General features: G+C 46.7%; 1 protein-coding gene across 2 annotated transcripts in view; it reads left to right on the top strand.

Moving 5' to 3' along the window:
- The window catches only part of LOC119379048 (serine/threonine-protein kinase haspin), an 88,605-nt gene that overhangs the window by 27,586 nt on the left and 34,824 nt on the right, over positions 1 to 26,195 (top strand). For both annotated transcript variants that reach the window (XM_049413906.1, XM_037648232.2), the window contains one exon: positions 9,323 to 9,396. In XM_049413906.1, coding sequence (XP_049269863.1) covers positions 9,323 to 9,396 — 74 coding nt within the window. The remainder of the gene's footprint in view (positions 1 to 9,322; positions 9,397 to 26,195) is intronic.

Raw genomic sequence — 26,195 nt, 5'->3', positions numbered from 1 at the left:
CTCGTTACTTTTTATTCCAATAATCTAAAAAATTTTACACCAAGTTCCTTCGTCTCGTTGAAGCTACTTTCCCAGAGCTTTCCCCGACGTCATATCGTCGCAGCGACGGACTGCTGTCGGCCCGCCAGACGTTAAAGGGACACTAAAGGCAAATATTAAGTCGACGTTGATTGTTGAAATAGCGGTCCAGAAACGTCGTAGTGCTACTTTTATGCCAAGGAAGCGCTTATTTTGAAATAAAATCGCGTTTTAGTGGTCCGCATCGCGTTAACGCACTTCAAATCACCCGCCTGAAAGCGGTATTTCCCACGTCACTGTTGCCGTGCCCAACGTTGCCCGCCTTTACTGCGCGGCGGCGTGCACCATGCGGGCATCCGGCAACATCACATGCATGCGGTATTTTGTCGAACTTTCTGTCAGAGCGACTTTCACGAGCGTGCAAAACACACGCGGCATTACGCGATACCGAAACTACCACTGAGACGCGACCGCGTGAGCGAAGCCGGGTGCTGGGCGAAGTGCAGTTCGGCGAAAACGGAACTTTTGAACCACGCGCGCCGTTCCCCATCGCAACGCCAAAGAGATTCTTTTTTCCATGAATCAAACAGAAACGAACAGGCAGCATTTTATTACGTGTGTTGATGCACGGAAGGTTGTTTTTTTATTGCAGCTAGTTTGATAACTCGTGATTAATTGTATTCAGACTCTCCCACTGTCATCGGGATCACTTGCACTCGTGGCGCTCATTGTGTGATACATTTAGCTTCATTTCTCGGTAAGTAGGTCGCTGCGGTTGATAATACTGCCGTTTTAGATGTTGTCATACATTGAGCTTTCACTTTGACATAAACTGCTATTTGCCTTTAGTGTCCCTTTAAGAAAAAACGGCCATCCGCGGGATCCTTTGTTGCGTGGGGAAAATTGCAATAGGGAGCAAACTGCCGAAATTTTTTTAATGGATCTGCTAGTTTCGGGTACCGTGCTGTCAAAGTTCAAGTTGTCGTTGACTGCCGATGAATCGAAGCGAAATGCGGTCCTCGTAACTGTAAAAAGCGAGCTGTCTAGATTTGCTTGGCTTGCGATCCATCAAGACTCGGGGTATACCGGCCTGCCTGAGCTGCAGCACAAGCATGGATGACTTCTTCAGAAATGCATTCTCAACATCATTGCCAACTGAAGACTAGCGACTCACTCGGTAACTTCGGTGCCTCATGCAATCGCGCTGAGTGGGCTGAAGGAAAACTTTCCGCGTGCTCACCAGCTCTTTCTGAAAGTGGATACAGGAGTACCACAAAGCGTGTCCGTCGAGCGTCTATTTAGCGTTGTGCGGACGCATTCACCTAGAAGCGAGGCAAGCTATCCGATGACTGCTTTGAGATGCAACTGCTGCTTACATTCAGAAGGTTGCAGTTACATTGAGAAGTTGTTCGTGCAACACTTTGTCACTGCTTATAAACTACTTTCGGTAATTTTGCTTATAAATTACTTTCGCGTCTTGCTATCTGCAACTTTGATTAGCTTTCTGGCTATTGAATTCATGTGCGAGTGAGGCTGACCCTGTACAGCTTCACATATATGTGAAGCTGTACAGGGTCCAATTTTTGCTTTAATTTTGCACGTTGAATTGAAAAAAAAAAAAATACGCGAAAATACTTGTTTCCAAATTTATGCCATTTAAGCATCCCTCATTGCTGCAAATATGCGCATTAATTTTGTTAATAGAGGCACGGTGTTATAATTACTTCAAGTTTGTTCATTGGTGTTTTCTTTGCGGAAAGCGTTGATGGTGGCATCGATCGTCTTATTTTTAATGTCACATTGAGAAGTATGGCCTTACCATGTGCCACAGAGTTAGGGGTGATCAAATATAACTGTATATATAGGCAACTCTATAGGCCACTATATATCGTATTGCCCAGGTGCGGCACATTTCTGCAAATTTTTGTCGTTAAATCGGTACTTTGGGCTTTATAGATATTCTTATTTTAGGTTCCTGCAGCAAAAATGCAGTGATTAAAATTTCTGATTATGGAGTAATGGCAGAAGTAACGTCCGTTACTTTTTTTTCGGTAACGGTAACGCGTTAACTTTTTTATGAGTAATGCAGGGCGGTAACGCGTTCCTTTTTTGTTAGCGTAACAAGTAACGTATTTAGTTACTTTTTTTCGGTAACGCATACAACATTGTATTTATGTCGCTACATTTAGAAGCTATCCAGGAAGCTCCTTTCCCCTACTTCCTAGCTATCACTACACAAAGCCCCTTTTCCGTGCTTGCGGTGAGCCAAAAATGGTGATTTTATATGCGTGAACGACGGAAGGGCTTTCCCTTTTTGCTAATTAAAACAATATGAGCGTCATGCATCCCTAAACAGATGTATGGGGCGCCGCTTTCTTTTTCTCTGTTACGTAGCTATTTGAAATCTCCAAGAATATGAATGGTGATTAGGATGACATTGGCCATGTTGTGGCGCAAACGTGGCGAGCAGGCAGAGAGCGGAAGGTGAGGTCAAGCAACGCGACATACATACTTGGAGGGCACACTCACACACATTACGCGAATGCACTGCTCAGCTTTTGCGAAGCATATATGAGGCAATTTTTTCAGCTATAAAACGAGTCCTCCTACACCGCAGCGAAGAGCACAAGTCGTAACACAGATTCGAATTGCGTCCTTCTGCGAGTATTGAATAATAAAATGTGTAAGGGTGCTTTCTTGGCGAAACCCAACCTATCTGTATAGACCCAAAGTCGACATCCGAAAACTAGCTCAGCTTTTCGACTCAGCTATGGCGGCCGATGCCGGCGATACTGAGTCGGTAAATGAACTACGTGGCGCGCTCTGGTCAGTGAAGGGTGCCTAGAAAATAAGATATCACAAGATCTACATTAGCAAAAGGATTATTACATGCCAAGCATCTTGTGAGCGAACTTGATCCGGTGGCGTCCGCGCTCCACTGCGCACGCGCCTACTCTCTCTCTCCCACTCTCCTCCTTTCCGCAGGTGTTCGGTCGCCTTCTCTCCTCTCCTCCCCCGCGCTGCAGCCGCCCCGCAGCCAAATACAGCCTGTAACCCACTCTCTCCTCTCCCTCCCCCATTTCATGTGTATATAAGCGCGTGCGCTCGGCCGCCTTCCGTCATTCTCGCTTCGCTCCCGTTCAGATGAGTTGTAACGTCAACGTCGGCGCCAGTTGCAGCACCACTCCAACCTCTGCCGAGAGCGAGATCGTCGCGGAGCAGCAGCAGCGAAGGGCTCGCTACGTGATGATAGCGCAAACACTAAATACAAACCGCACACACTAACGGAAACGCCGGGTCAACGTAAACGGAAACTTGGTGCGCACCCCCAATGCTGCTTCGCATCCCCTCATGGTTCACTTTAGTGGAAGATGGTGTAACTTTTTGCTACATTTAGTTTTGCTAGAGGTTGTTAGTTCATATAGCGCAAATTGTGCACGTGTTGTCTAACTATTTCGTGCAGTCCAAGCTTTATTCCTACTACCTCTCTGCCAGATCAGTCGCCGTGCACTGCAACAAGCAAATGGCAGCCACATCAATGATTTTCGAGGATAAAATGATCATTCGCAAAGCAGATGTGTTACAGTTATGCGAGTGTAATTATTACGTTCGCAAATACACCTTCATCGAGAAGACGACGTACTGAAAATCATGTTTCCAAACTTCAGTAGGCGTCGGGACGCGTGACGTTTGTTTTGCTGCGCGCGGCTGGGAACGCTACAGCTCACGTAGCCATCTGCACTTTTCGCTGCAGTCAGGGAAATATGGCTCGCTAACTGACGGCTTGCAAAATAGTTACGCAGCGGACGTCGCATCGCCCTCCCAACCATGGCTAACGTTGAGCCTTCCGCATCAACGTCGCTGTCTCCATCAACGTCGCCATCACCACCACTTGGGTATCGTACCACCTAAGGATCCCGGTACATTCTGTGGGACCGATGGCGTCGACGTTGAAGACTGGTTGGCCATGTTTGAACGCGTGAGCGTGCCGAAGGGATGGGATCCCACTTCAGCTGGCCAATGTATTATTTTACTTGAGGGGCACTGCAAAGGTGGGGTACGAAAACAACGAAGAAGAACTCACTAGCTGGAACAAATGCAAAGAAAAGTTGCAAGAGGTACTTGGCATACGCGCCGGCCGTAAGATCACCGCCAAAAAGGAATTGGCCTGCCGTGCCCAATCGTCCACGGAATCGTACATCTCATATATTCATATCGAGGTTGCAGACGTTCTCGTCATTAATGTTCTACGCGATCATGGTGCAATTTCTTTTCACCATTCTAAAAACATGGCGCACGAATTTATTTCGAACCTTTATCTTCTCGACCATCTGGGCATTACCGTCGGCAAAAGGGTGGCTTTCTTGGCCAGTCTGTTGATAAACGGGCTCTACATCGTCTCCACCGACACCACGAGACCACGACCTGCAGTAAATATAACGCTAGAGCAAACGTAGCGCGAGGTTAGCGTGCAAGCACGCTCACATGAGCACCGCGCGCAAGAGCACGCGCAGTGCTGCTCAGCACAGCGCGAGAGGAGCACGCGCGCACGAGCGCCTTGAAGAGCGCACGCGTAGCGCGAGCAGAAAACGAGAGGGGGAGAGAAAGCACGCGCGCGTGAAGCGAGACAGAATGCACGCAGCCGCGATGTAAACAAGCCGCCGGCGGAGCGCCGTGCGTGACCGCATAACGAGATTTGTACCAACCACTGGCAAGCGCCGGCACGCGTTCCACGCGCCTACGCGTCAAATGCGTCGCGGCGCGCCCCGTGGAGGAAAAGGACGCGCAACCACTGGCAAGCGTCGACCGCGCCGACGCTCGCTTTCGGCAGAGGCACAGTGTTGCCTGATCTTTTTGTTTAAAACTGTCCATGTACAGCCTAGAACGGTGCGTTATCAATCGAAGCGAATTAGACTGTCGTTAAAATATTGATTGTGCTTCACCCACCACTGTTTTGACTATTTAAAAAGTAATTAACATCGCAATGACCAAAGTAACAACCACGGTATGCACAAGTAATCGACATCGGCGCGTGCGCTGCTAAGTTCACGTCTGCATCACGGGACACAGCCAACGATGTTTGCGAGATCGCCAACGCTTGTGCGATCGCCTTGTTGACGCCTGTTCACGGCCATGCTATTAGTGCCCAACACGAATATAATCATCCTGTTCATGAAAATGGTTCTGCTCCAAGAAGCGGACGGGAGCGGCGTCGCCCGCACCGTCGGTGGGCTTGACGTCGTTTCTTGGCACGTACTTTAGTTACGAAAAAAAAAAAGGAAATAGACGTTTGCTGCAAAGTCCAAACGAGGTGCTAAAAATTCGCCGCATAACGACTAATACTTTTCATATTAACAAAAAGACGGCTTTCCCGCGTACCAGGGGCGTAGCCAGAAATTTTTTTCGGGGGGGGGGGGGTTCAACCATACATTATGTATGTTCGTGCGTGCGTTTGTATGTGTGCGTGTATATATGCGCAAGCAAAATTCAAAAATTTCGGGGGGGGGGGGGGGTTGAACCCCCCAACCACCCCCTCCCCTTGACTACGCCCCTGCCGCGTACCACGGGTGTCACCGTGACTAATATTCTAGCTGCCTAATATGAGTTACAGTTTATTACATGGGCCAACATTGAGAAGTTCGAATCCTGGAGCAAGCATACATACTAACTCAAATTTTTTTCAGTAGCATGGAAACAAGAAACCAACATTACTGGAAACTCACAGTTACTTATGTCCCGTCTAGCAACAAAATGCAGGTAAACTGTAGCACTGCAAGTATGGCCTGAGTTTCTTTTCTAATAAATGAATATGCACTGTTCACCACAAAATACGCATCGAGTTCATAATTAAACAGTCTATTTATTTATTTATTTTCAAATATTGCAGCCCAATGCAGGGCTACTGCAGGAGTGGTGTACATGAATACAAAAGAAAAGAATGTATACAGTAATATCGCAATAACTGCTTCAACAAAAGCAGATATCGCCACCTGTTGAGTGCAACTGGGTAAAAAATGAGAGAAATAGAACACTAATATCATACAAGTGCCTCCAAAAATCAGATACATTCATTTCACGAACGGAATCAGGTACATCATTCCAGTGTTCGTAAATATCAGAAAAAAACTGTATTTGAACATGTTAGTGTGCACAAAAAAATGGGTTATGTCAAGATTGTGATTGCAGCTGTGCACTGTGTAGAAGGCTTTTGGACGTTGTCTGTAGTCTAAATATCGCAACAAACCACACCTGACATTTCATGATGCGACAGATATCGGCCATAAGATTGGAACCGAGCACTGGTTTTTGCACGTTGTGTGTAGTCGAAATATCCTCTAGCGCAACAAACCACACCTGGTACTTCGTGATGCGACAAATATCGGTCATAAGATTGGAACCAAGCACTGTGTAGAAGTCCTTTGGACGTCGTCAGTAGTCAAAATACCCTCTAACATAATAAATCGTGCCTGAAACTTCATGATGTGACAGATATCGGTCATAAGGTTGGAACCAAGCACTGTGTAGAAGGCCTTTGGACGTCGTCAGTAGTCAAAATACCCTCTAATAGAATAAATCGTGCCTGAAACTTCATGATGCGACAGATATGGGTAATAAGATTGGAACCAAGCACTGTGTAGAAGGCCTTTGGACGTCGTCAGTAGTCAAAATACCCTCTAATATAATAAATCGTGCCTGAAACTTCACGATGCGACAGATATCGGTCATAAGATTGGAACCAAGCACTGTGTAGAAGGCCTTTGGACGTCGTCAATAGTCAAAATACCCTCTAATATAATAAATCGTGCCTGAAACTTCATGATGCAACAGATATCAGTCATAAGATTGGAAAAGCACTGCGTAGAAGGCCTTTGCACGTCATGAGTGGTCAAAATACCCTCTCACATAATAAATCGTGCCTGAAACTTCATGATACAACAGATATCGCTCATAGGATTGCACCAGAGCACTGTATAAAAGTCTTTGGCAAGTTGTCTAACATAGCTAAACTGAATGAATGTCTTCATATTTCAATTATGCTTAAGTGCATGCATAGTCTAAGTTAGTGCATATACAAAGAGCTGAACAGAAATGAAATAGTCCTTGCAATACATCCAATGATTTGGCATTTGAAACCATCAAATAATTTTTTCAGCTGGATTGAGACTGGAGGAAGAGATAAATATGTGCGCAGTTTATAATGGTCTCACAAGTGTCTGAGGTTCCAGTGAGGCACCGTTTGAATTCCTTCTAAACAAAGAGCAGCACAGTAATATTGCACTTTCATTCCTTCTGCACATACGTGTGATGTCATGCTCTTCTCTTCTTACTATCGTGTCATTGTGCACCTCAGATTTCAATGGAGGTGCTTGTCACAAGCTTTTTAGCAAATTAGCTGTCCAGCTGTAAACAAAACATGTGTTATATTTAAGTAAACTGTAAAACGATGGAGAAGCGCCACTGTTCACATTCTCCCGTCTATGAGTACCAGAAAAGACTAGGGAGAATGTGTGTCAGAATAGATAACCTGCAAAACAAGGCATGTGCAACTGGGCATGTGCTAAGGTGTAGTTACACGGCAGAGAAGCAGACCAAGAGTCAAGATGTGAAATAGCAGGCAACACAAGCAGCACTTAATCATGCAACTTTCTTTTTCGATCACCACACTCGCGCACGTTCGAGCTTCTATTTTAGACATGAATGTAAACGAGACCGCTGACAGCTTAATGTGTCGGCGTCGCTGGTACCCGGCACGAAAACACGTCACACTGCTACCAACAAGCGCACGCTTGTTGTTAGCTTGGCAACACACGCAAACGATTTGCGCCGAAGTCAACCAATGTTTCAGCGTCGTAAAATCCGCAAATCCTCCTCAGGTACGTTGTCACATCACCGAAATGCGTTGGCAAGTGCGATGTTCGCTTTCGGCAATGATGAGGCGAATGGCGATGTTGAAAACAAACACACTGCGGTTAAAAACTCCTGCGTAAGCGCCACGCGAAGTCTCTAGCGTCATATATAGCGTCTATGTTTCGATGGAAACCACTACCATCAATTTCCTTCAACCAAACTTCCTCACATGAACTGGTTCACACGAACTCGACGGTAGAGGCCTACGCTGAATGCAGACGACACCGCTCTGAATTGACTTCGCGGTAGGCGAGGGCTCACGCTGAGGAGTTCAAACCTCCGAAGCATGTTTACACCCGTTCCGAGCGCAGATACACACAGATCAGAGCACAGGAGCAGCGACATGCCGCAGTAGTTGGTACGATGTTTTCACTCGGTCGACGATCGCACTCAAAACCAGCGCAAGGGCAGCCGGCAGGCATTCGCTGGATTTGTCGGCGTCGCTCGAACTCTGCACGAAACCGCGTCCTACTGGTAGCACTCGCGGTCTTTCGCCGTGTCGTCGTCGTACTGGATGACGACGCGGTCACTCAGGAGCGTTTGCGAACGTAGTTTCCGTATAGGCAGCGCACAAAAGGGCAACGAACACGTACACAAAAAAGACGCAAACACAAGCGCTGTGAGTTTCCGTGCTTGCCCAGCACTCAGAGGTGCCTTCGAAGCGACGGCCATTAGGCATAGCAGTAAGAGGTATCACGGCCTCTGATTGGTTGGCGCCGCCGTACGCGTGGTGACGTAGGCGAAAATATCAGTCTTCTTGACCCCTCGCGCCTCGAGGCGTATGGACGCGTACACCCCTCCGCGACCGACGCTGAGAGGTGCCCCCTGGCCCAGGTTTTGTCGTCTATAACGAAATCACTTACAAAAATAAATTTAGACAGTCTATAGACCGTCTAAAAATATGTTTAGACACTCTATAGACTGTCTAAATCTATTTTTGTAAGGGATATTCCTGAGAAATTTTGATCACGTGGAGTTTGCTGATATGGCAGGCACTTGGTTCTTAATGTTCCTGTCATTGAAATACTCCTGCCATGGCTGCGACCAAACCTATGTCCTTGAACGAAGCACATTGTCGCTAAGTTGCCGCGTCAAGCGCCCACGTTAATTCTGCATGTGCTCCGTAAACAATTCAGCGTATAGAAAATGCACATTGGCGACAGCTGAAAGAGAAACAAGCACCAAGTTTAATTTGTAGGATTTGTAAAACGGCCTGAAAGTTTGCTATGCATCTTTTATATTTCGGTATAGAAACTTTCACACTGGCTTGTCAGATGTCTCGTTTTGCTTTTTTTTTCTTCACTTGCGAAATTCATGGCGACATATCTGTCACATATGTACACTTTAGTATTGCCCATGTTTGCTTTCATATTAATTACCACTGCCTTTTTTTCAGCAAACTTTGAGGAAACCCAGTTCTATGTACTGCTGGAGTTTGAGAACGGCGGCAAAACGCTGGAGCGCTTCAAGGTATGCGACCCGGGTCACTTGAACTTATCTCACTCTATAACTACGCGTCGACGGTCACTCGCATGCCATTGTGCACGCTGCCGATTTCTAAAACGAAAAAAAAATCAGTGTGATCGTAAGGGCGGAGCAATGAATGCGATAGCAACATATTGAATGTTATATGAAGCAAGGCTTGCAGCTAGCTAACTCTTTTGGATCCACTCTCGCGTAACTCTGCAAAACGCTGCTGTAAGAGAACACGACCGAGAGCAGCGGATTCCGCTCAGGCTCTTCGCGTTTAGAGCGCAGCACGTAGAAGGGTATACGAGCCGTCCGCTGATGCCTGCGGAGATAGCACCCGCGCCAGCGATCGCGACCGCGCCCTTAGAATCAAAGTTCACAGTGGCTGCTCGAGCGTCCCATTGTGCTCGTTCAAGACGAGCGGGGCGTTTCATCTCTGCTTGAGTAGCACTCAACGGCAGACCTAACATGCGGGAGGATGTTATCGTATGCGCCCTCCGAGCGACAGATATGGGCCGGCTCGTCTCATCTCTGCTTCAGCCGCGTTCATGGCCCCCGCTCGCGCGCATTTACCCGCGGTTAGAACACACGATGCATGGGGGGATGTTATCGATTTGGACTTCATACGTAATATGACGGTGACGATACGAACCCGTCGAGAGTGGTAATATAATTGCTATCACAATAAAAGTGTACACTAGACTACACTTGGCACTGACGTGCATATAGGCTCACTTCTCTATGCTTATATGCGGGTGGACTCATTGGAAAGGAAAGAAAAAGCCGCCATTCACAAAGAATGCGAATACTCTGCAAAGTCTGCCGCATCTCGGTTTGTCCACATATAACCCTTATAACGCCAACCGAATTTTGATAACTGGAAAATCCGTGACCTAATGGGTTGGTCATCATGCTGAAGTACCTGAGAAAGTTGAGTTAGAAACCAACTTCGTGGGAAACTTTTGAGTCGTAATCATGTGCTGCTCCAGTGTGAATGAACAACAATTGAACATTTCGCCGTCACTGGGCGTAATAGAATCCGCTTTAATTATAGTCAAGCTAAGAACACGCGCGCGAGTTCTTTGTGACGGTGCGATAGGTTGGCACAGCGCGGCAAAGGGAAGCGCGAGTTGAGCCTGGCTACAGTGCACGCTTCAGGTATGCGTCACGCACGTACCTATGGTGGGGGCGTCTGCCCCCTCCCGAAGTTAGGCGACGAACCCCCTCGCCCACGTCGCCACACACATTCCAAGGCGCTGCCAAATAAATCTTGAGACATGACTGCCATTCGGCGATCAACTCTGGGCTGCTGCTACAGTATTATGACATAGCCGTGGAAGCGATCTCTGATCTGCCGAAGAAAAGGACAATGAAATGAGGGCGTGACACATTGGTATTCTCCCAGATAAAAGATTGTGCAATGTTTTCGCCTTTTTTGTAGCGTGGGCTACACTGGATGAGGTTTAGCAGTTTCGCGGGACTCCTGGAGAGGCGTGCACCCTAAGAAAAAGAGTAAAAAAAGGTTCACGGCACCGTGACCCTATTCCGGTATCCATTTGAACCCTTTTGGGAGGTAGAAGCAGAAAAAGGGAGTTAGCACTTCCGCAGGAGTCACGCGACTCTCCTGAAGCGCGTTTCGGTTGGTTTCCGTGATGAAGGCGCCGCCGTATACGCGCCGTTGTGGCGCCATGGCCCGTGGCTCGCTCGCCTACGGAGCCAGCCGGGCGCCGGGCTGGCGCGGCGCCTCCACCTCCTCTCTCAGTCTGCTCGGTCTTTTGGAATGCGTTGCGCTGGTTGCGCGGGTTGCGTCAGTTGCCTGTCTTGAAGTTTTGTGTTCGAGCGAACACGCTCATCTTCGGTGGCGGTGACGGCAGGCTCGGAGCTCGAAGTGACGCTTCGAGGGCGGAATATTCATGGAGCTGCGGACACGGACAACGTGCGCCTGTTAACGGTGAGTGCACCTGCTTTCGTAGGTACTAATTATACAGCTTTAGCTGGGCATCTGCAGCCGCTTTGCGGAAGTATAGGCTGCCAGCCATTTCCATCAGGAGCCTGCGTCCGCGGGGCTATTTCGGATGCCCATCTAAAACTGTCAGTTAACGAGTTGACACCGTTATGCGCGTTGCTGTACAAACTCTCATAAATTGGGCGGTGCAAACACTTATCAAGGGTCATTGTTTGCTGATCGCACATTGTGTCTGTACTGCTGAAGGTGCAAGATGTCGTTTTGAGATGCGCTTTAGTCCAGCATGCTTCCGCATGCGGGAACGTGAAAAAAACGCCAGGCCTGCGCTGAAACCGCAGCACAGTCACAGCGAAAGCTGGAAGAGCGGCGTTTCTAGAGCCCGCTAAGCTCTCTTGGGGCTACAATACAAGTACACTAGAAAGGTACCCACTACGCCATAAATCACAATTTTTGCGAAGTTGGGAAGCACCTACTAAGCCATTATTCGTCATTCTGCGGAGAAGCGAGGCACCAGCTACACGTCTGTAAGGCATTAAGTACCAACCACTGGCAAGCGCCGGCACGCGTTCCACGCGCCTACGCGTCAAATGCATCGCGGCGCGCCCCGTGGAGGAAAAGGGCGCGCAACCACTGGTAGGTCTCTTCGTATACCTCCCATAGGGACGCGTAATTCAAACGTTCTGCGACGCTTGCGCCGAGAGCGCCAAGAAAGCCGTTGAGTTACGGCCCTGGCGAGTGGAAGCGCTGTAATGGCGGCGATGACGCAGCGGTTACGTAACGATTGCATTTCTACGTCGTCGGGGCAACAGTAACAACAGCCGCTCGCTTCTTCTCGACCCCCCCCCTTCCCCCTCTTCCTCCCTCGCACTCCTCGCGGCGTTTTCTTTTTTTTTTTTTTCGGGCGCGCTTGCTTTTTCTCCTCTCCCATGTCGGGTGCCGTTTTTTTTTTACTTCTTTCTTGGCGGCTCCTTTTTCTTCTTTCATGCCGCGCGCCGTTTTCTTTTTTTTTCGTGCGCGTGGCGCGTTTTTTTTTTTTTTTTCGCGTGCGCGCGTGCTGTGCTTGGTCGCGCATTTATGTTTTTCTGTCCGCTCGTGGTGCGCAGTGCGTTTGAATGCACGCAGCACTGCATGATCCAGAGCATAAGGGATGACTTCCACCCACAACATATCTGTGACTTCGTTTTATTGCTCCGTTTCCAAAACTCAAGATTTGCACATAATGGGGCACGATACAAGTTCCGGAGAAGAAGAGAATTAAAGAATGCACAGTGTGTCCATGATTAAACAGCACAAAAGTTCATTGTAAAGTTCAGAAATTGGAAATCAAAAATCGAACACACTGAAAATGCAGGCCCTTTAACGTATACACATATAAGTAACACGATGTGTTTAGTACAATACTGACCAAAGTGCACAAGAGCTGCTGATGTGACAGAGTCATGAAATTTAAAGAAATGTAGGCGAAATGTCAGTGCATGGCAAAAACAATAAAGATGCGCAAAATACCTAAATATGGAATAATATTGCAATGAACTACTTATTAAACACTGTACTAATACGAAACACAAAACAACTAGATATATATAAGCAGTACATCGCACTAAAAAGGGAAATACACATTATTTGGCACTTGACCACTACTTGACAGTTAGATGTCGGCAACGGCATGAAGGCGATGGTCCGTTTATGCAGCAGCACATATAACATTCGAAGAAACGCGTATTACCCAAAGGCCAGGTGAAATAAGTCTACTACACAGCTTTTCTTTCACCGCGTATACAATGCATAGCTGTAAGATAACGTCACTGAAGTGAGAATGTCATGCCCTGTACACTGAGCACCTCATTGAGATAAACGCAAACAATAAAATTCTGCATATTGGACACTTGCAATACTCAAGGCTCACCAGAAAAAAACAACTCTCATGTCTACACATGAAGGTTCTTCCAACGGTTTTTCTATAGGTAATTACAGAGGTAATACATAAACACAAAGAGTACTTTTTCAGCTGTAAGTACATGTAATGAACATAACATTCACGCACCGAAAGAAAGCACTGGGGGCAGAGTAGAAAGCTGGTGCACTTGAGGTTGCGGATCGAGACTTCGCAGAGAGCAGATTCTATAGTTATTAACCCTTCATTGGGCAAACGCGTCACTTGTGGCCTTCTCCATAATTCAGAAAACGTTTACGTCCTGCAGAAAAGCAGTTGCAAACCGAATTCAAACGACAAAAATTACGCAGTCACATCACGCAAACGTAGTTTCGTCGTCTCGGTATAGTGCAAGTTGAGATACACAGACTCAGAAACGCGTATTTAAACGAAGGCGAGTGATAAACAGGCCAAAAAATGCAAAAAGCACTTCCAAGGAAGCAGTCATGTCAGAGACGCAGAAGTTAAACTATGAGTCTAAAGTGCTTTATTTTCGTTACTTCTTGGTACAACGATGCAAAATCGTGCTCTTCACGATTCAGTCACGTTTAAAAACAACTGTTGTCCAACTGCAATGAAGCTATATATGTGTGGCTGCGAACGCAAACCGCATACTCACCTATAGTTTTTTTCGATCAGGGAAGAATCTTGCGGAACTCGGTCTTGAAGTATCCGTACACCGCTGCATGATGTACGAATGGCGTGTGCCGTTAACCATCACGGCGGCAAGAGAGCAATCCACGGAAACACCGCAAAAACTGCACACGCCGGCCAACGGTCGCTTCATGTAACGGAACATCACGAAACTTCACATCAAGGCCGGCGACTACGACGGGCTCCGATGTGGCGGCGGCGGAGCACGGCTGACCATAACGACCGCTCCAATAAGTCTCAAAAGCGAACAGTGATCCGCCAACCTCAACGAGAGACTTGCAGGTGTCCCCCAAGCATAGCCTGCCTGCACGGACAGCCTGGTGCCCGCGCTCAACGCTCGCTTCATGCTACAACGGAACTTCCGAGAAATTCAAAACTAGCGTTGCGGCGCGCGCGCGGCCTCGGCGGCCGGCGCGGGGCGCACGGCTTTGCCGGCACGGCGGCGGGCTGCCATTGGCTGCTTTCATTTTGACTCGCCATCGACTCGAGCGCCAATTTCGCCTTCAGTTATCGCACTTCTGGTTGGAAGCTCAGTTAGGCTCAGATTCAAGATGGTGGCGATGACGTAACGATGACGTAATTCTTTGGGACGCTTGAGCGGCAGTGTTTCCGACCGTTGGCGCAACCATAGAGTTTCCTAAAATTAACTAGAGGGGACTCTGGCGCTGCGATCGTTCAGCTTCCATGGGAATGATGGGTAGTACACAAATTTGCCTAGTCTTCGTGCTTGCGGCTTCAAACGTACTTGTGGCTTTGTTTATTGTGTGTTTTGGCTTTTGTTTCGGATAAAAGAATAGACCGTTGTGAACTTCGTGACCAGGTTTGAATCGCTGAGCCTAAAGAAGTTAAAGTGGCGAAGTGAAACTGCTGACTTTTGCTGAACTTCGTTTTGCGACAAAGCGGATGCAGCCGACGCGGAGCCAAACGGAGCCGAAAGTACGAAGTTTAGACAAATTTGTGTACTACCCATCATTCCCATGCTGGCTGAACTGTCATGCGTTGCAGCTCCCATAGACACTAGCGCCAGAGTTCCCTCTAGTAAGTATTGTAGGAAACTCTATGGGCGCAACCACTGGCAAGCGTCGACCGCGCCGACGCTCGCTTTCGGCAGAGGCACAGTGTTGCCTGATCTTTTTATTTAAAACTGTCCATGTACAGCCTAGAACGGTGCGTTATCAATCGAAGCGAATTAGACTGTCGTTAAAATATTGATTGTGCTTCACCCACCACTGTTTTGACTATTTAAGGAGTAATTAACATCGCAATGACCAAAGTAACAACCACGGTATGCACAAGTAATCGACATCGGCGCGTGCGCTGCTGAGTTCACGTATGCATCACGGGACGCAGCCAACGATGTTTGCGAGATCGCCAACGCTTGTGCGATCGCCTTGTTGACGCCTGTTCACGGCCATGCTATTAGTGCCCAACACGAATATAATCATCCTGTTCATGAAAATGGTTCTGCTCCAAGAAGCGGACGGGAGCGGCGTCGCCCGCACCGTCGGTGGGCTTGACGTCGTTTATTGGCACGTACTTTAGGTACGAAAAAAAAAAGGAAATAGACGTTTGCTGCAAAGTCCAAACGAGGTGCCCTAAAAATTCGCCGCATAACGACTAATGCTTTTCACATTAACAAAAAGACGGCTTTCCCGCGTACCAGGGGCGTAGCCAGAAATTTTTTCGGGGGGGGGGGGGAGGGTTCAACCATACATTAGTATGTTCGTGCGTGCGTTTGTATGTGCGTGTATATATGCGCAAGCAAAATTCAAAATTTCGGGGGGGGGGGGTTTGAACCCCCCAACCACCCCCTCCCCTTGACTACGCCCCTGCCGCGTACCACGGGTGTCACCGTGACTAATATTCTAGCTGCCTAATATGAGTTACAGTTTATTACATGGGTCAACATTGAGAAGTTCGAATCCTGGAGCAAGCATACATACTAACTCAAATTTTTTTCAGTAGCATGGAAACAAGAAACCAACATTACTGGAAACTCACAGTTACTTATGTCCCGTCTAGCAACGAAATGTAGGTAAACTGTAGCACTGAAAGTATGGCCTGACTTTGTTTTCTAATACATGAATATGCACTGTTCACCACAAAATACGCATCGAGTTCATAATTAAGCAGTCTATTTATTTATTTATTTTAAAATATTGCAGCCCAATGCAGGGCTACTGCAGGAGTGGTGTACATGAATACAAAAGGAAAGAATATATACAGTAATATCGCAATAACTGCTTCAACAAAAGCAGATATCGCCACCTGTTGAGTGCAACTGGGTAAAAAATGAGAGAAATAGAACACTAATATCATACAAGTGCCTCCAAAAATCAGATACATTCATTTCACGAACGGAACCAGGTACATCATTCCAGTGTTCGTAAATATCAGAAAAAAACTGTATTTGAACATGTTAGTGTGCACAAAAAAATGGGTTATGTCAAGATTGTGATTGCAGCTGTGCACTGTGTAGAAGGCTTTTGGACGTTGTCTGTAGTCTAAATATCGCAACAAACCACACCTGACATTTCATGATGCGACAGATATCGGCCATAAGATTGGAACCGAGCACTGGTTTTTGCACGTTGTGTGTAGTCGAAATATCCTCTAGCGCAACAAACCACACCTGGTACTTCGTGATGCGACAAATATCGGTCATAAGATTGGAACCAAGCACTGTGTAGAAGTCCTTTGGACGTCGTCAGTAGTCAAAATACCCTCTAACATAATAAATCGTGCCTGAAACTTCATGATGTGACAGATATCGGTCGTAAGGTTGGAACCAAGCACTGTGTAGAAGGCCTTTGGACGTCGTCAGTAGTCAAAATACCCTCTAATAGAATAAATTGTGCCTGAAACTTCATGATGCGACAGGTATCGGTAATAAGATTGGAACCAAGCACCGTGTAGAAGGCCTTCGGACGTCGTCAGTAGTCAAAATACCCTCTAATACAATAAATCGTGCCTGAAACTTCACGATGCGACAGATATCGGTCATAAGATTGGAACCAAGCACTGTGTAGAAGGCCTTTGGACGTCGTCAGTAGTCAAAGTACCCTCTAATACAATAAATCGTGCCTGAAACTTCACGATGCGACAGATATCGGTCATAAGATTGGATCAAGCACTGTGTAGAAGGCCTTTGTACGTCGTCAGTAGTCAAAGTACCCTCTAATATAACAAATCGTGCCTGAACTTCATGATGCGACAGATATCGGTAATAAGATTGGATCAAGCACTGTGTAGAAGGCCTTTGGACGTCGTCAGTAGTAAAAATACCCTCCAATATAATAAATCGTGCCTGAAACTTTATGATGTGACAGATATCGGTTATAAGATTGGAACCAAGCACTGTGTAGAAGGCCTTTGGACGTCGTCAGTAGACAAAATACCCTCTAATATAATAAATCGTGCCTGAAACTTCACAATACGACAGATATCGGTCATAAGATTGGAACCAAGCACTGTGTAGAAGGCCTTTGGACGTCGTCAGTAGTCAAAGTACCCTCTAATATAATAAATCGTGTCTGAAACTTCATGATGCGACAGATATCAGTCATAAGATTGGAACCAAGCACTGCGTAGAAGGCCTTTGCACGTCATCAGTAGTCAAAATACCCTCTAACATAATAAATTGTGCCTGAAACTTCATGATACAACAGATATCGCTCATAGGATTGCACCAGAGCACTGTATAAAAGTCTTTGGCAAGTTGTCTAACATAGCTAAACTGAATGAATGTCTTCATATTTCAATTATGCTTAAGTGCATGCATAGTCTAAGTTAGTGCATATACAAAGAACTGAACAGAAATGAAATAGTCCTAGCAATACATCCAAGGATTTGGCATTTGAAACCATCAAATAATTATTTCGGGTGGATTCAGTCTGGAGGAAGAGATAAATATGTGCGCAGTTTAGAATGGTCTCACAAGTGTCTGAGGTTCCAGTGAGGCACCGTTTGAATTCCTTCTAAACAAAGAGCAGCACAGTAATATTGCACTTTCATTCCTTCTGCACATACGTGTGATGTCATGCTCTTCTCTTCTTACTATCGTGTCATTGTGCACCTCAGATTTCAATGGAGGTGCTTGTCACTTACAAGCTTTTTAGCAAATTAGCTGGCCAGCTGTAAACAAAACATGTGTTATATTTAAGTAAACTGTAAAACGACGGAGAAGCGCCACTGTTCACATTCTCCCGTCTATGAGTATCAGAAAAGACTAGGGAGAATGTGTGTCAGAATAGACAACCTGCAAAACAAGGCATGTGCAACTGGGCATGTGCTAAGGTGTAGTTGCACGGCAGAGAAGCAGACCAAGAGTCAAGATGTGAAATAGCAGGCAACACAAGCAGCACTTAATCATGCAACTTTCTTTTTCGATCACCACACTCGCTCACGTTCGAGCTTCTATTTTATACATGAATGTAAATGAGACTGCTGACAGCTTAATGTGTCGGCGTCGCTGGTACCCGGCACGAAAACACGTCACACTGCTACCAACAAGCGCACGCTTGTTGTTAGCTTGGCAACACACGCAAACGATTTGCGCCGAAGTCAACCAATGTTTCAGCGTCGTAAAATCCGCAAAATCCTCCTATGTACGTTGTCACATCACCGAAATGCGTTGGAAAGTGCGATGTTCGCTTTCGGCAATGATGAGGCGAATGGCGATGTTGAAAACAAACACACTGCGTTTAAAAACTCCTGCGTAAGCGCCACGCGAAGTCTCTAGCGTCATATATAGCGTCTATGTTTCGATGGAAACAACTACCATCAATTTCCTTCAACCAAACTTCCTCACATGAACTGGTTCACACGAACTCGACGGTAGAGGCCTACGCTGAATGCAGACGACACCGCTCTGAATTGACTTCGCGGTAGGCGAGGGCTCACGCTGAGGACTTCAAACTTCCGAAGCATGTTTACACCCGTTCCGAGCGCAGATACACACAGATCAGAGCACAGGAGCAGCGACATGCTGCAGTAATTGGTACGATGTTTTCACTCGGTCGACGATCGCACTCAAGACCACTCTGAATTGACTTCGTGGTAGGCGAGGGCTCACGCTGAGGACTTCAAACCTCCGAAGCATGTTTACACCCGTTCCGAGCGCAGATACACACAGATCAGAGCACAGGAGCAGCGACATGCCGCAGTAGTAGGTACGATGTTTTCACTCGGTCGACGATGGCACTCAAAACCAGGGCAAGGCCAGCCGGGAAGCATTCGCTGGATTTGTCGGTGTCGCTCGAACTCGGCACGAAACAGCGTCCCACTGGTAGCACTCGCGGTCGTTCGCCGTGTCGTCGACGTACTGGATGACGACGCGGTCACTCAGGAGCGTTTGCGACCGAAGTTTCCGTGCTTGCCCTGCACTCGGAGGTGCCTTCGAAGCGGCGGCCATTAGGCATAGCACTCAGAGGTATCGCGGCCTCTGATTGGTTGGCGCCGCCGGCCCATGCCGGCCTCTGATTGGTTGGCGCGCCGTACGCGTGGTGACGTAGCCGAAAATATCAAAGTCGTCTTGACCCCGCGCGCCTCGAGGCGTATGGACGCGTACAGCCCTCCGCGACCGACGCCGAGAGGCGCATTTGACGCCTAGGCGCGTGCATACGCGTGCATACGCGTGCATACGCGTGCCAGTGGTTGGGGCTTTATGTGCACTTTGTTGACGCGACGGCTGATGACGATGAAGAATTATGGCTCAGCCCTTTGTAATGGGTTGGAATCTTTGAACGGCCCACCAGTTATGTAATTTGCATTGGGTGACGCCCGTCGCTATTTCCCTCTCCCGTCATGCTGTATAACATACGCTGACGTGGGAGAGAGACGGAGGTGGGCGAAGAACTTTACTGAGACCCAGAGGAAATGGATCATGCGCTTATGGGCTTCCTTGGCAACCAATAAAAGTGCAATTGCGAGGAACCCACTACGCTATAAATCATTGTAATTTTACTGAGACCCCGAGGAAGTGGATCATGCGCTTATGGGCTTCCTTGGCAACCAATACAAGTGCACTTGCGAGGAACCCACTACGCTATAAATCGTAATTTTTGAGAAATAGGGCAGCAGGCACTGTGCCATTTTTCGTCATTCTACGGAGAGCGTTCGTACCTGCTAAACGCATGTAAGGCATTATGCGGAATTTGTTGATGCTGTGCCTGACGACGATGAAGAATTATGGCAGAGCCCTTTGTAATGGGTTGGAAGCATTCAACAACCTACTCGTTGCGCAATTCGCATTATGTGACGCCTGGTTACAGAATTCGCGTTGTGCGGCGCTTGGTGCTTATTTTACTCTTCTACCACGCTATATTACATATGCTAATGTGGTTCCTTCCCGACATGAAGCCTGTATAGGACCTTTTTGCAAAGCAGTTTCAAGCACCGGCATGGCTCAGAGGTTGAATACTTGGCTCCCACGCAGAGGGCCCAGGTTCGAACCTCGTTCCATCCTGGAATTTTTTTCTTATTTCGTTTTTTTTTTATTTCGAGCGATACTGGTTACGGACACCGGCGGCGGCGGCAGCGGCGGCTGCGGACAACTACGGCGCCAAAAACGGCCGGTGAAATGATCTCATAACAGCTTTCGCTGTAAAAAAAGCTCTCTGTACAGAACAGATACACGCGCTATATATAATGGTTTTTGTTGGCTTAAAGACGGTACTTTAAGATGCAGATATAGTACAATATTTCCAGCGTGTACGCGGTAGTCACTTAAGTTGAACACGCCTCGCCCGTAAGGTGCAAAGCTGGAGGCTTTCGACGGCGCGCGTTGTTGCGGCCTTCGCCGTGCACTCTTTTTCCCTCGTTTCTGTTTGCTGTTTTCGTGGTTTGCCTACATCTGAGATGACGTTTGACGTTATAACAGAATCGAGTGAGTGTACGTGACTGAGGGAGCTATGTACGGTAACTCCAGCATATGACATGTCTGATCTCGATGTAGATGGCGTCCGCGCGCGCTGCGTGTCTTACGGGCGCTCGTACTCGCATGTGTTTATCTGAGTATTTAAGGATGGGTTGCGTTTATAAAACAGGCGTTCAGTAACCGCCTTCGACGTGCCCCTGACTGCCGGAGGATGTGCTTGGGTATTGGAATATACCGGCGCAATGCCGGGCTTATTCTGAAAGGAAATTTTGAAGCGATTTTTCGGAAAAGAAGTGCTTTCATTCGTGCATAGCCATTGCCTATTGCGAAACGAAGTTCCCGCCTTTTTTTACGTGAGAATTCGTTATGGCATGGCAGGGCAAGAACTTTATTATGGTCCAGAGAAACTACGGCCCGAGGGCAAAGCCCCCAGGATAAGTCGGTGGCTCCGCCCACTTCGGCACCGGTAGGCCAAAGGCTTTCCCGATGGCGTGAGCTCTCCGGACGGCCAGGAGTTGATCTTGGTGGACTTCACTGGTTATACGCCGACTCCAGTCCTCCTCACTGTTGAGATACGAGGCCCCTTGGTTGGGGCACAGCCAGAACATATGATCAAGTAGACACGGAGTGTGTCCACAACGTTTACATTCGGCGGGAAAATCCCCGTCAATTTTGTTAAGTACAAAGGGTGTGGGATAGGATTTGGTTTGGATCAATCGTGATGTGACTGCCTGAGCTCGGGTAAGCTTCCGATGGGGGGGGGGGGGGGGGGGGGGGGAGGAAGGAATCTTCTACCGTCCCTATAGTGTGAGGTGATCACATGAAAAGTGCTAAGAGGGTCTTTGTAGGAGCCGCAGTAATCCTGGAGCAATTCATCGTTGCGAAATTATTTAAAACGAAACACACATGCCATATGTGTGTACAGTAACGGTGTGTTCAACAAAGGGTGGTTTTAAATACAAATAATCAGTGTGCGTGTGTTGGTTATTCCCAGAATCCCGGATCGCGTCTCCCGCCTCTTCGCTTCAGTTGATAGCCACACTCGGAGGTACGAAGGTGTCGCTACGGTCTGGTGCCTCACCACTCGTGATGGGAAAATCAACAGCGGCGTTCGCCCTGTTAACCGACGCAGTCGGTCCTACATTTCCTTTGGTTGGACAACACGACGTAGGAAGAGAGGTGAGTGGCACTCCCGCAAAGTAGCCAAAACCAATTTCGTTTGTTCTTTAAAAGAGGCTCATATCATCTTGAGCTGCAAGTTTGTCGCCAACTGACGTGTCACAAAAGCTACAATTTGCAAGTTGTGTTTTACACGATAATGGCAAAAACCTTGGTTCCTTACCATGTCTGTTTGCATTTGTTGTTTGTTGTGAGCCTTCATTATGTCTGTGTAAATCACTTATCGTGTAGGTTTTGCAAATTCTTACTGCAATTCCGTTTTCTCATCATAATATCACGTTCTGCTTTTCAGATACCATTTTTCATTGCTGCTCACGCTGAACAGGAGCGACAACATAGCAAGCCACAAGTATGATGCCTCCAGCAGTCACCACTTTTTGATTTATTCATATTCATAAGGAATAAATATGGAAACATGATGCCGATTTCTGCAGTTTATTTTGCACCATATGACACTATGCACACCACTGTCACACATTTTAGTTGGCTATACTCATACAAGCATGTAAATAAGGAATAGCTCAACGGCTTAATTGGAAGTCACAGGCCATTTCTTCGCGTTTCCTAGATTACTCTGCTGGAAAAGGTGTGTTGTTTTGACGAGTTTCATTAAAATTATGCTAAAATTGAACTATTCTTTTTTTTTGCAGTCGCTGGGCACAACGGCAAGGATTATTGAACTTACTTAAAATGAATACTTCACTGTTTCCAGCAGCAGTCATGCAAAAGTAGAGAATGGGTCAATTGAGTAACTAAAAATAGTTGTGGAGTCGCTTGACGCTTCGGTATGTGTCGTTTGACCCCCGTAGGAGTGTTACCGGCAAGAGTCGTCTGACTTCCTCATAAGTGGTAAAGTGATCCTTCGGATAAGAGCCCTTCTACTCTTCCTAGAGGGTCAGGGAACTCTAAGAGTGCGCCGACTCTGACCCAACAAGAGAGTCACCGTGACTCTTGAAAGAGAGTCGTACACGTGGCAAGACAGAACGCTCCGAAAAGAGTCACCTATTTATTTATTTATTTATTTATTTATTTATTTATTTATTTATTTATTTATTATTTATTTATTTATTTATTTATTTATTAAAGCTACTTTCAAGACTCGAAGGCACTACAGAAAGGAGTGCGGAAAGCAATAATTACAAGTGCAGTTAAAAAAAAAGATGTTACAGGGTATCTTGTACGGCGAGCTTGAAATCTTTTTCGTCCATTGTGCAGGCGATGGAGGAGGGAAGGTGGTTCCAGGCGGCACTTGTCTTACGAATAAACAAGTCATTGCACAATCTGGTGGGACAGGATGGTAGGCCCACCTTACAACGATGATCGGTCATCGGTGATTTGAAACTAGGTGGATGTAACAGGGCGTACTTCAAATAGCTCTTTTAATGATAGATATTGTGAAAAAGGTTTAGGCGAGACAATTTGCGGCGCAACGAATGGTCAGGCAAATTTAGGGTGTTCTTCATGGATGTGACACTGGAATGACGTGAATAATTCGATAAGATGAAACGCGCTGCGCGATCTTGAATGGCTTCGAGAGTTTGAATGAGAATGGCATGAGTTGTATCCCATATGGCGCATGCATACTCTAATTCTGATCTTACCAATGTTCTGTCGAGTGTTAGCTTGAGTGATGATGGGGCAGAGGAAAGTTTCGACGCAGATAACCAAGCATGCGATTAGCATTGTTACTCACATATTCTACGTGCATATTCCATGAAAGATTAGGAGATATATATGAACACCAAGATATTTAAAATTTTCAATAGATGGTAATGAAATGTTATTGAGGGAGTATGTACGTGACCAGTGGGCAGTAGTGTGACGTGAAACTCGCATGCTCTTACATTTAGTTATATTAAGTGTCACGAGCCATTTCTTACACCATTCGAATATTCCATCTGGATGGCGTTGGAGGTTAATATGATGGTATGGCTAGTAATCTTCTGGTAAACTACGCAGTCATCTGCGAATAATCGGGCTGTTGAGGAAGAAACACCAGAAGGAAGATCAAGATCAAGAAGGGAGCCGACGGATGGATACACGTTATAGATTTCAAAACAGGAGAAAGTGCCTCAGATCAGGCTGGCCGACGTTTCGATAGGGGACCTATCTTTGTCAAAGGCGCCTTGTCATCCCTGGCGTGTTAGTTTTATGGGGTTAGTGATGACGTCATGTCCAGCGGCGGCGTGTCTGTTGCTGTTGGTAATTGATGCCTGGAAAGAGAGAAACTCGAAAGCAGAGGAGTAAAGCCCTTGCCACATTTCAAGAGAGTTTGCAAACACGTTCGGGTCTGCCATGTCAGAGTTCAAGGTAGCTGCAAAGAAAGAAAAAAAAAAAGAGAGAGAAAAAAAAAAAGGGGGGGGGGGGCGGGTACAACCAAGCGAGAGGACGAGTGCAGCCATCACAAAGAGCTGCAGAAGGTGGTGAGGAAGGGAACTACAGGCGGGGAGAAAAAAAAAAAAAAAAAGGGAGAAACCGGGCGGTTTACGTTTAAATGTCCGCCACGGAGCTGCAGAAGGTGGTGGGGAAGGCAGCTACAGACGACAAAAAGGTACTCGGGCGGCGTACGTTTAAAATGCCGCCTGCCTACTTTAAGTGATATTGAAAGGGTTGCCTGAAAAGCAAGCTCCTGCTTAATGGGTGAAGTAATTGGCTGGCATATGCATCCAGTGTCGTCGGCGGCTTCCAAAAATTGGGCGCCCGTCAACTAAGAGGGAAAAAAAAAAAAGAAGAAAAAAGTTGAAAGGAACGAGGGGCGGCCGGGGGGGAACAATCGGAATAAGACTCGTAGAACTTCCTGAGAAAGCGAGGGCTGTGACAATGCTGGCCAGAAGCGGCCTTTGGAGCGCGGAAAGGGGGAAGGAAACCGTGGCTCGGATTCACTAGAAAATGAAATATCTTAAGAGAATAATATCTACACGTATGTGCACATTTTTACATGCAAGGTTAAGAGATATTAAAAAAGAATATTGATAGTGTATTATGGGAGCTGGATCGGGATTTTATTTTGCGAATAGGTTAAGGTTTTTGAAAGCTGAGCGTACTTCATGTCTCTTAATATTCTAGGAATCATGCTATGGCTTTTAACGATTCCAAATTACCACGAGCTAGATTTATTCCTGATGGGTGTAGGGATTGAAATTGTGTATCAAATACGATTCCATGTATTTCCTCTCACGTGGTGACCGGAAGTTTGTTTGTAGAATGTAAAGTTTGGCTTGATCGAAATTGTGGTCTTGTTGATTGAAGTGGCTGGCTACTGCTTTTGGTAAGTTGTGCTTTGTGTCTGCGCGGTGGCCGTTCAGTCTTACATGAATTGGTTGTCCAGTTTCGCCTATGTACTGTTTTTTACAGGTGGCACACTCAATGCAGTAGATCAGGTTGTTTGAGGTGCACGTGAAGTTCGATGTTACCTTGTGAAGGTAATCGGATGCTGTGCTTTTTACGTTGGTGGCTGGCTGTATATGTTTGCACGTAGAACATCTTGGACGCCCACAGGGTCCAGACGTTGGTGTAGTTTTTGTTGCGAGTTTTGCATGTACGAGCATATCTTTAAAATTGGCGTTGCGTCTGTAGGCAACCTTAGGCGGTTCGGGGAAGATTTTTTTAAGTTTCTGGTTGGTTGTTAGAATCGGATAGTATTTTGCGAGGATGTTGTTTATGTTCGGAAGTGCGTTGGAAAATTTTGTAGTGAGAAGAGGCGTTGTTGTTGTTGTGGTTTTAGGGCGTGGTTTGAGTGTCTCAGTGCGATCTAGTTTTAGTGCGTCCGTGTAAGCCTTATGAAGGAACGCGTTTGGATGGCTTCTGTTTGCTAGTGTTTCTTTTAGGGTAGTAAGTCTGTTTACGTAATCCTGATCCTCTACGCATATGCGACGTAACCTTGTTGCTTGGCTCCTGAAAATGCCCTGTTTACAATGTTTTGGGTGATGGCTAGTATAATCTAGGTATTGTTGCTTGTCAAATGGTTTCTTATACAGCGTAGTCTTTAATATACCATTCTCAAGATATATGGTTGTGTCAAGAAAGTTGATGCTCTCAGCTGAGGTCTCGGACGTGAACTTTATCGTTGGATGAAAGGAGTTTAGGAATGATGTAAATTTAGCTAGATTGTCCCTGCCGTGACCCATATTATAAGTATGTCATCAATGTACCGAAGGTATGTGTGGGGTTTGTCTGCGCAGCGAGCCAGG

This window comes from Rhipicephalus sanguineus, chromosome 1, assembly GCF_013339695.2.
Source record: "Rhipicephalus sanguineus isolate Rsan-2018 chromosome 1, BIME_Rsan_1.4, whole genome shotgun sequence".
NCBI lineage: Eukaryota > Metazoa > Arthropoda > Arachnida > Ixodida > Ixodidae > Rhipicephalus > Rhipicephalus sanguineus.
The sequence above is the reverse complement of the archived record's forward strand: the minus strand, read 5'-3'. Positions and strand labels throughout refer to the sequence as shown.